This window comes from Oxyura jamaicensis, chromosome 2, assembly GCF_011077185.1.
Source record: "Oxyura jamaicensis isolate SHBP4307 breed ruddy duck chromosome 2, BPBGC_Ojam_1.0, whole genome shotgun sequence".
In the NCBI taxonomy this organism is placed as follows: domain Eukaryota; kingdom Metazoa; phylum Chordata; class Aves; order Anseriformes; family Anatidae; genus Oxyura; species Oxyura jamaicensis.
The window spans coordinates 145,575,281-145,585,720 of record NC_048894.1 but is presented as its reverse complement, the minus strand read 5'-3'; the positions used below and the strand labels follow the sequence as shown (position 1 = coordinate 145,585,720).

Genomic DNA, 10,440 nt, shown 5'->3' with positions numbered 1-10,440 from the left:
GTGCTCCAAACACAAAAATGGCACAAGCCACCTCTGAGTTGTCACTGAGGTCAGAGACAGAGAAGAACAAAACCAGACGCATTTTTTATTAGCTTTTTTATTTATTTCTTAACAATGTGCATGTCATTTCCTGCTTAAAACTACAAAGTTTAGCAGCAAAACACATCTTGTCTGTGTGTGTGGCGTGGGAGGTGTCGATGTCCCCTGCCTATGGCTGTCACTTACACCCACCCTTGCACTGAAAATTGCCTCTTGTCAAATGAGCTTGCAGAAATGTGAGCATTGTTGCATATGCTGGTGTTCATCTGATGTATTTCTGCAGTGCTGCTGTTCGTCTTGGAAAAATACTTTTCAGTCCCAGATGTTATTTTCAAGAACTGACAAGTAGGTTTCTGTAAATGAATCAAATTTATTCTGAACATGGACATAGTCCTTCATCAAAAGACAATGAAAAGGCAAGAAAAACATAGCAGAACATCTCCCAGCCTGTGTCAAAGCTGTCTCTTGGCAGCACGGAGAGATTTTAAGTGATGGAAAAGGGGAAAACAGCATGAAAAATCTTTCAGAAAATTCTTTCTCGATTGTTCATCCTGTGCACTGTGTGAAGGGGTATTGTAACTTCTGCATTTGGGGCAGCAGGTGAAGGAAAGGGGGATTAAATCACTTACTGTGAGCGTGACCTTGCTACCTTACCTCTGAAAGACCACGTTTTGAAAACCTTCTGCTGTAGAGTCGGCTGGCAATATATAATTTGTTTACCAAACAGGGAATGTAATTGAAATGTCCCTTTAGAGTTAATGAAAATATAAAACAGCTTTCCAGAATAGACCAAGTCCTCTAATTTAATTACCTGTGAGCCTCATAGATTAAAAGTATTCTTTCATCCATTCCTGACAGCTTGAAGTAGATGAATAACTGAAATTCAAAGAAAACCCTTACAAAAAGGAGACCTGGTAGATGAAAGAGCAAAGGGCCAAACCATTTCCAAAAGGCTGTATCTCCACTGAGTTGCCTGTTGCCTTTGTGGCAACTAATTATATGTGAAAACTATTACAGATTTGGAAGCTGTGCTACCCATTAGAGGGCCCAGAGGTTCCCATCTCCTGCAGGAAAAGCAGGCTGGCTCCTCTTTGAAATATCGTTTGCCATGTAACTTCTTTTCTGCCTTCACATCCACGTCTGTGATCATTGTGTGCGTTACCAGCATTTGCCACCCTGATGGAGACCACGGTGTCCTTACAGAAGCACTGTGCACTTAAACTGACTTTGCAGTGGAAGCCTGTGGCAGAGGTAGGCATGAACGCAGGTCTGCTCTGGTGTGACCCCAGGTCTAGCCATGTTGTTGCACACATAAAAATTAGGTTTCATTCCTGTGAAATAGTTTCTGACTCTGGAAAGACAAAACAGGAAGGTGCATATGTGAAAAGTGGGGTTTCCACTTCTCGGGGGGAGTATACGAAGAGCAAAGAGGTCTGCTGGGTTTGCGAGTAGTAGAACGGATGTTTCACTGTACTTGGGGTGGTTTTGGTTAGAATATGTTCTTCCTTTTCAGGTTTTTACTGCAATACTTTGTTCCAGAAAAGAAAAAAACAACAAAAAAAATGCACTGAAACATTTTATTGTGGTGGGAGGTTTGAAGACTATTGAATTTTCTTGCCATTTTCTTGAATTTTCTTTGTTCATCAAGATTGGCTCTAACATTCCGACTTTGAAAAAGGTTAGAGTGTGAATTTTTTTTACAGTGGATGGCCACTTTATTGGTCTGCAACACAGATAAATGTACTTTGAATTTTACGTGTGCAAGAGGGAACTGGAGTGAAGAAACTACTGCAAGTGCCAGATTTCTGCCAAGTTCTGGCTAAGAAGCCTGCCCTGGCTATCATCTAAAATGGTGCCTCTGAAATGTGTCTCCGATGACACTTAAATATACTCTTAGAGAAGTATTTCATGTTAGCTTTATGATATGTCAGATTTTAAACCCTTTAAAATTTGAACAAATCCTTCACTAGGTGCCAATAAGCAGTATGTTTTTTGCTGTTGTTTTGTAATTTAATATTTTACTCATGCCTGGTGTGACCCTGGTGCTTGATCGGGATTAATTTCCCACGCTGATTTGTTCTGAATGTGCCCTGCAAGCTAACGTATTTGCAGACTCTGTTCTTCCCTTGTAAAATTCCCTGTTACCATCTGCAGGACAAAATGTTCTCTTTGACACTTTACAGAAGTGCCGACTGCCTGTCGAGCAGCACGGTATCAGCTGCTAAAGCCTGATCCAAACCCCACTGAAATCAGTAGTGCAATTCAAGGTTTTTAGGGATTTTATTAGATCAGCTGTTGGAGCTGGAAAAAACAGACACGCTTTCAGGCACACAAATCCTTCTTCAGGTTTGAAATAGCAGCGGTGTTGCTTACACCAGCGTTCCTTACCAGTGAGGCAGCTAGAAGCTCGGCAAGGTTTAAAAAATGTGGTTAAAAGTGTGTGTGTCCCAGGGCCCTTTCTGCTACGGTAAGGCTTCCTAGCAGAACATGGGCAAACATCATTCTCCTCTCTCCTCCACACCCCTCCCCAGTGTACACCTTACAAGTAGGGGATGCATCCTACAAGGATAAGGTCACTTCAGGCAGAGCTGAGAAAAAGCCTTTAATACCTTAATACAAAGCCATTTTTTTCCATAGTCACTGTGCTATTGGGAAGGGCAGGAGCCAAGCTGCAGGCTTTGCTCTGCAGGTTGTGACCGCAGCATCCACTCATTTCTGAGATGGAAATTCTGGCGCCTGATGTTTACAGTTGTCCTGCATACAGCTGTCCTGCAAATAGGTGTGTGAACAATGGGCAAAATGAGTTTTATTCCCTTTCTTGTGGTTGGTTTACTGGGAGCTGCGTTTCCCAGCATTTCTGGAGTCACAGTTGGCTGAGCAGCCACCTAATAACAGAGCTTGTGATTGAAAATACTGTACAGGAAGGATAGTTCTGTGGAAAAGCTGTAAGCAGCTTCCCGTAGTCTTTGGAGTGTTTGTGGTCATGGAATAAATAAGTAAATAAAAAAGAAGTAACAGCCCAGTGTAGCGTCTGCTTACTCCCATGGATTATGCATCTGAAGATCCTGCTTTTTCATCCCATAATAGACTTCATATTCATCTTCCCTTTTCATTACTTAAATCGTAAAAGTGTGTACTAAAGTCTTTCTATTTGAGGAACACAGGCAGATGCTCAAAAATTGCATGTTAACATTAGCTGTAACATTTATTTCTGTTTTTCCGTGCTAGAAGTCGGGGTGTTAATCGTAGCTCATAGCTGCGGTGTTAAGTAGCTAAGGATGCTTTCTGTTTCTGTGAGTGTTTCTGTGGTACCTGGGCTGTGAGAACTTTGGGTGTTACATTCTTGTTGGAGTGTATTAATAAGTACATTAATTATATGTCTGCTCTATTCAGGCCCCTTTGAAAATGAAAGGTTGCATTTCAAAAACCTTCACCATAAGAAAATTGTAAATAAGGATTAAGGCTCCTCAAGAAATTAAAAAGATGAACTTTTATGAGATTAGGTTGATTAGTATACAGACACGAACAACCAGTGAGAAAGTAATGCTGTAAACAGGAATATGATTATTGTAAAAGCTTAATTTGGAAGGAAAAATATCTTATAAAATCACATAATTACAGAATCATTAAGGTTAGAAAAGCCCTCCAAGACCATCTGGTCCAACCACCCCTCTACCACCGATGTCACCCACGAAACCATGTCCCTAAGCACCACGTCCAACCTTTCCTTAAAAACCCCCAGGGACGGTGACTCCACCACCTCCCTGGGCAACCCGTCCCAATGCCTGACTGCTCTTTCTGAGAAGAAAACGATGTAAGCCAAGAATATTTGGTTTAAGCATAAAATCTGCTTTGGGTGTTGGTGTTCTTTTATGAAGCTTTCCTACAACTGGCTTGAAATCCCCTAAAAGTTCAGAAATTTATTGGACCCTGTCTTCATATAAAATACGGGTGTTGGCGTGCCACTCCCAGCCTGGCCAATCTTTAACTTATCCCTTTCATATATATATTTCTCTACCCAGTGATGTGTTCAGTGACACACATCCGTGGCAAATTGGTTGGCATCAAGCATAAAACATACGTAGACAGCTGCTTCTCTTTTCTGGAGAAGGTTTTAATGAAGGAGCCATGTAGACAACCAGATTGTCTGGTGAATCTCAGAATTTGTTGAGTCCTCTTTTAATACCAAAGTATTTGGGTTTGAAAGTGTGGCTGTGAGGTTGTTTCTGCGTAACATGGTGTCTTTTCCAAAAGAAAAGATGAATTTGTCTGTGAAAGCCAAGACCCTTTCATATTCCCATCTATTTTAAGACACCTAAATGCTGCCAGATTAGAATAAGTAAAAACCATACTGAGTCCTCACAACAGTAATTGTGTGGCCGTATGGACAGCTGCATGCCCAAACTGCAAAATATAATTCTGCATCTGGATTCTGCAGCCTGTACAGGGCTTTGATGTCCTCGTTGTTAGGTGTCTTCTACAGATGGGTTTGAAATGTAGACACAGATCCATCTCTGAGTCAATGCTTCAGATCAACACCCTGTTTAGGTTGGATCTCTTTATAAACTGGCACTCATTAAATTGTTGAGAAGCAAGGTATGAAGGACAGAGAAGCGATGCATACCACAGCTCAAAAACAGCCAGCTCTGTCTCTGTGTTCTTCCACTACTGCATTTATGGAGTAGCCTGTAGTGAGTGAAGGCTACTAGGAGGGTTGGAAACAGTAGTGCTAATGAGAGCAGCAGATTTCATTGTGCCTTACTCCATTTCTGCTGCATCTGGTTAGAAGTTCATGTGGCAGATGTCAAAAAAACAGAGAAGGAAAACTCTTTTGTTCCTTATCTTGCCCAGGACTCAAGATGTTTGCATTGTCAGGCTTTGCACCATGGTAGCTTTGCCTCTTGTTTCACCAAAAATTTCCTCCTTTTCAGGTGCCAGGAGACAACGAGAAGCACTGGAAGCCAGTATTAGTGGTCTTGACAGAGAAAGACCTCTTAATATATGAGAGCATGCCGCGGATGAAGGAAGCTTGGTTCAGCCCTCTGCATACGTACCCCCTCCTAGCCACCAGGTACCTGTGCTTTTTTATTTCAGCCTCTTCAAGAGCATTGGGAATGGCTGAATCAGCCAAGATCAGGTATAGCTGGTGCACAGTTACAGATTACATTTGAAATGCCATAATTTGAGAAACAGATTCTTCCTAAATGGGCCGATGTGTTCAGCTTAACAGTTCCTCTTCACTTCTCCTCCGTTTTAAGTTTTGGCCAAGGCTAATTGCCAGAATCACACCAGAAGGGATTGCAAATGCAGTAGCTTGGCCCAGATCCAGGAGTGTTGAAAAGGTCGAGTTTGATCTCCTGAGATCTCTATTGTAGCATGCACACCTGAGGACTCAGCAGATGAATTCGTATTTCCAACTACTCCTCCAGGCTGAAAAACTGGAAATTGTTGCACTGGTTTGAATGTGCTGGTGTGGGGGTACTGTGCTAGTGGTTTGGGGCTTCTGGGGTCTTGCACATGACAGAGACACTTAATTTCAGTATGGTTTGTGTTCCTGCTCTAGGAAGTGAAATCCTGGTGTTTTTAGCTTAAAATGTGAGCTTGGAAGACGCATTCTTGAATCTAGGTTGGAAATAACCATCTGCATTATTTCAGTGGTATCCATCAACTCTAATTCAGAGAGAGCTTTCCCATGGTTGTCTTTATACAGTGGAAACTGTCTGTGCTTCTTGATGTGAATCTTAATCACATTTCTCTGCCAGTATGGTCAAAGGGCTTGAGAAAGAGCTGCTGCTTCATTGTTTGGCCTTGCTATGGGCCTCTATTATACTATTTTCAATGTGTTCTCTTTCAGAATGACTGGTAGTACATGGCCAAAAGCAGTTGGTCTCTTACTGCACTCTCATTAGTTATTTTTTTTTCTCAGTCTCTTCATTCTCTCCCCAAATGAGCTGCTAAATCATTATATTAAATTAAAAAATAGCAAACTATGCTAATGGTTGCTTTGTCCCAGTCAACCTACCCATGATGAAGCTTTCAAGACTTTGGGAAGACGGGTTCTGATTTACCCAGTGTTACTGTGAAATGAGATGCGTCACCATAAAATGAGGTGAGGGTCCCATGCTCTGCAGTTGCAGTCTGCTGTGCATGGTGGCAGTGCAACTGCCAATTTCAGCGAAATTTGTCAATTCCAGCTGACAATGAAAACTAGGTAAGGTGTTGGGGCAGGAGATTGTGTCTGGGTATGTCACTAGACCTTGATGTGTTGCTGCCCCAAGATAAATGGCACATGGTGCAGTGTTACTGCATGGTAATTGTGCCCATGTGTGTGTGCCAGTGTCACCAGGTATTTATTGCTCCTTCTATTGCAATATCCTGCCTTAAGAAAGGCTCGTCGGTGTGTGTGACCCTGCAGGGAGGGAGTTCTGGATAGCATCAGTGCAAGGTGGAAGGAGCTGATGGAGCTTGTAAACAGACTTATAAATAGAAGTCCCCAGTGATGAGGATTGTGCACATTTTCTAGAGAACCCAATCCAGTGCCTCACCTGCACACCAAGCTTTTGCAGAACCTACCCTCAGCCTCCCTGCCTCATCTGCTCTTTGTTTGAGCTGCTGGAGACTCATCATTTGGATAATGCATCTTGCACAAGCGGAAGAAACACTGGGAATTCCCAAGCAGGTGGTTCATGGTTACTGCCAGCACGTGGTGGTGCCTGCTGAGGGCTGCAAGAGCGTGAGGTTGTTCAGCTGGGCCTGTTCCTTTATGAGTTCCCCACCCTCTTTTATAGAGTGTCGGTTATCTGACCGCATTCCTTCCGCCCCAAAACAAACTTTGCTGCCTTTCGTGGAAAACCCACAGCAGAAGGTGATGCGGCTCCTCCCCTCCATTTCAGGTAGTCATCTGTCAGTGGACAGTGAATTTAATCTGTCGTCAAAGTGACTGGAGATCCTGCCTGTGGTAAGCACAGCTTAGGAACACTGAGGTTGCCATGTCCTGACATCCAGCCCCTCCTGTTGGCTGGGCCCTGTTGGCTGCTGATAATAGCCTGAGCACGTCCCTTAATCTGTCTCAGGTGTGAGGCAATTACTAATCTATTTTAACCAGTTTAACAAAGTCACTTCACTGTGGTGGATCATCCTCCTGGCAGGAGCGGGATGTTGCTCACCTTCAGGAAATGAGGGCTGGAAGTCCATGCCCCCCCGCCCTTCACACACTCAGGGTGCACAAAGCTCATGTTCCTTCAGGATTTCCCTTTAGTGAGCGCTGCCCATGAGCAGCCCATGCATGCCTGTCCTACAGCTCTGCTGCTTCACTGGGAAATGCCTGTCTTGTTTAGCCGGCTTATTCTTCTCATCAGCCCCAGTTTGGCTTAGGGTTGTCAGCCAGTGCACCCTTCCCCTTCCTGCCCACACATCTTCATGAACATTTGAACACTGCCAGGGATGGGGCATCCACAGCTTCTCTGGGCAGCCTGTGTCAGTGCCTCACCACCTTAAGAGTAAAGAATTTCTTCCTAATATCTAATCTAAATCAATCCTCTTGTAGTTTGAAGACATTACTCCTTGTCCTATCCCTACAGTCCCTGACAAAGAGTCCCTCCCCAGCTTTCCTGTAGCCCCCTTTAGGCACTGGAAGGCCACTGTAAGGTCTCCCCGGAGCCTTCTCTTCTCCAGTCTGAACAAGCCCAACTCCCTCAGCCTGTCTTCATAGGAGAGGTACTCCAGCACCTTGATCATCTTCATGGCCCTCCTCTGGACTTGCTCCACCAGGTCCATGTCCTTCCTGTGCTGGGAGCCCCAGAGCTGAACGCAGGGCTCCACATGGGGTCTCACAGGAGCAGAGCAGAGGGGCCTCCCTCGCCCTGCTGGCTACCTCCCTCACCTCCATCGCCCTGCTGGCCACACTTCTTTTGATGCAGCCCAGGATACAGTTGACTTTCTGGCCTGCAAGCACACATTGCTGCCTCATGTTGAGCTTCTGCATCAACCAACACCCCCAGGCCCTTCTCCTCAGGGCTGCTCTCAATCCATTCTCTGTCCAGCCCATATCTGTGCTTGGGATTGCCCTGGCCCAGATGCAGGACCTGAAAAATACATGAATTTCTGAATCCCCAAGGTTAACAGATTGCATGAATTGACAAATTTCCTCAATCAGTACACCTACTGTTGTGTCTGTTTTTGACTAAAACCCTACAGGATTCTGATTTTATGTTCTGTCACACCGAGTAGTTACAGCAGCCAAATAAACATGGTTTGCTGTTGTTATCAACTGCTGTGTTCATGCTCAGCCAGTGATTACCCTCCTCATGACACATTTTTTTAATCCCTCTGTGCATTGATCAGTGCAACTGAGAACATTTCACCTGGAAAGTTTGCAGACCACATGTTGTAATCTTGGCTGCTCCCATCTTTTGGATTTTTATGAGTCCTTGAGAAAATGTTTTTGCTTAGCTAATGCATATTTGAAAAGCTGCTGAAACTGGAAAACTTCAGTGCCAGATACTGCACAGAGTCATGCTTAATCTACCCAGGGCATAATGAGCAGAGAAAATTGGGAAGTGGTAGAAGGATTATGATCTTCTGACAGTATTTTAAAAGCACAATTTCAACACACCCTTTCTGATAAGTTTGCCTTCAAACTATGGATGCTATTAAGATCTGAAAATATTTTCTAGGGAGTCTTTCCCATGTTTGTGTGGAACATAAGTGACAGCTCAAATAAACCTGAGATCAGGAGATTTAGGTTGTTCCTTTAAGTCTCTGTCCTGGGAGGCACAGCAACTGGCTCATAGCCCTGACTCCAAGGACCTTTTTGTCATAATCTCTGTTTCAGTGTTTCCTTATGCCCGAAATAGGAATAACAGTGCCTCCCTATGGCATGGGAATGGGGCTTAAGCAATTTCATCTTAAATATTTGCAATCAAGTTGCATTATCTATCAGAGCAGATAGGAAAAAATAAAAAAGCCACATGTTGCACTCTGATTACGATCAGGTATCTCTGAGTAGCTCTGGGACAAAGCTGAGTTCTGTGACCAGAAAGTACTAAAGCACTTTGATACGTGATGATGATACGAATTGCAAACACTTGGTGGTTATGAGCACAGGGCTGATAACCTAGATAAATCCATTTTTTGTCATGAACTCTGCATTGTTACAAACATTCACCGATTTCTGTAGTGTGGCTTTCTAAACTTGCAGCAGAGCACCCCCGAGAAGAGCTGCTTGAAACCCTGCCAGCTGTCCTGCCATAGTGTGCTGCAAGGTAGCAGCAAGGGCTCCGGGTGGGAAGTTGGGAAAGGAGTTTGGGCACTGATTAATCGTCTTTGGGCACTGGTTAATCATCTGTGCAAGTGGGCAGAGGGGCAGGCAGCGAGTACAAGGATGCCCAGTCACCCAGGGGAAGGAGCATGAGGCAGCGTGCAAGCTGTGCAAGGTCTCTGCTTGGCGTCCTGGGTGGCTGTGTCTCCCTTGAAGGCAGATCTTGGATGAATGAGGGCCTGCACATAGGTTTCCAAAGAGTACAGCTGCTCCAGAGCAAGTTTCAAATGTTAAGTCAAGGGTTAAGAAGTGGTTTCAACGTAAGAAAGGTCAGATTGTAGTGGCCTTCTGCTGGGCAGAGCTGCATGACTGTTGATGCACTTATATCACGGCCTCTGAGATAAATCTCAAGTGAGCAGCTGAACACCTGCTATGAATGTCAGTGCTGGTTTTCACCGAAGAGACCATTAGATTTTGCTGTGTTGCAGTGTTTGAAACTCTTTTCAAAGCACTGCAATGAGAAGCAGCTCCCGGAGAGCCTCACCTGGGACCGCACGTCATGCTGTACCACACGCATCTCACTGTCGCACACCTGCAGAGAACAATGCCGTAAGGGTCCCCAGAGCACAGACACACAAGGTAGAAATTAGAGATGAGCAGTGTCTTCCTGGCTCCCTGGAGCACACGAAAAGTCACATTTCCTTACACACAGCACAGACCAACCTTCTCCTGCCCTCTTGCGGCTCTGGGCAGAGCTCTCGGGAACACCTCAGGCAGGGGTGCAGCCGGGCTGTGCTGGGTGCTCCTGGAGCAGCTCAGGGTGTCTTGTTGGCTTTCAGGTGCAGGGTACAACCTCCTTTGTCTTCAGAGCCACCTATAAAGTTTGCAAGATTTTTTTTTATTTTTTTTCCTTTTGAGGTGTTTTTGTGTTCTTCAGGATAAAATACTTTTTCTGTAATGAAACTGGTCTGAATTTATCAAAGCTTGAGAATCCTTGGACTTGTACCCAAATATATCAGTGCTGATAGCTGATACATAACTGCTGTCAAATGTTCCCCTGCCTATTTCTCCAATCTGTGTTTAGCTGCATGATCTTCTGAAGCATGATCTGCAGGTGTATGATAGAAAAGGATTTTTAAATG

The 10,440-nt window shown here is 44.3% G+C and overlaps 1 protein-coding gene across 1 annotated transcript in view; it reads left to right on the top strand.

The window, feature by feature from the left end:
- Positions 1-10,440, top strand: part of SNTB1 (syntrophin beta 1) — a 114,293-nt gene that overhangs the window by 94,705 nt on the left and 9,148 nt on the right. Inside the window, exon 4 of the mRNA XM_035318056.1 lies at positions 4,971-5,110. Within this exon, the coding sequence (XP_035173947.1) occupies positions 4,971-5,110 (140 nt within the window). The remainder of the gene's footprint in view (positions 1-4,970; positions 5,111-10,440) is intronic.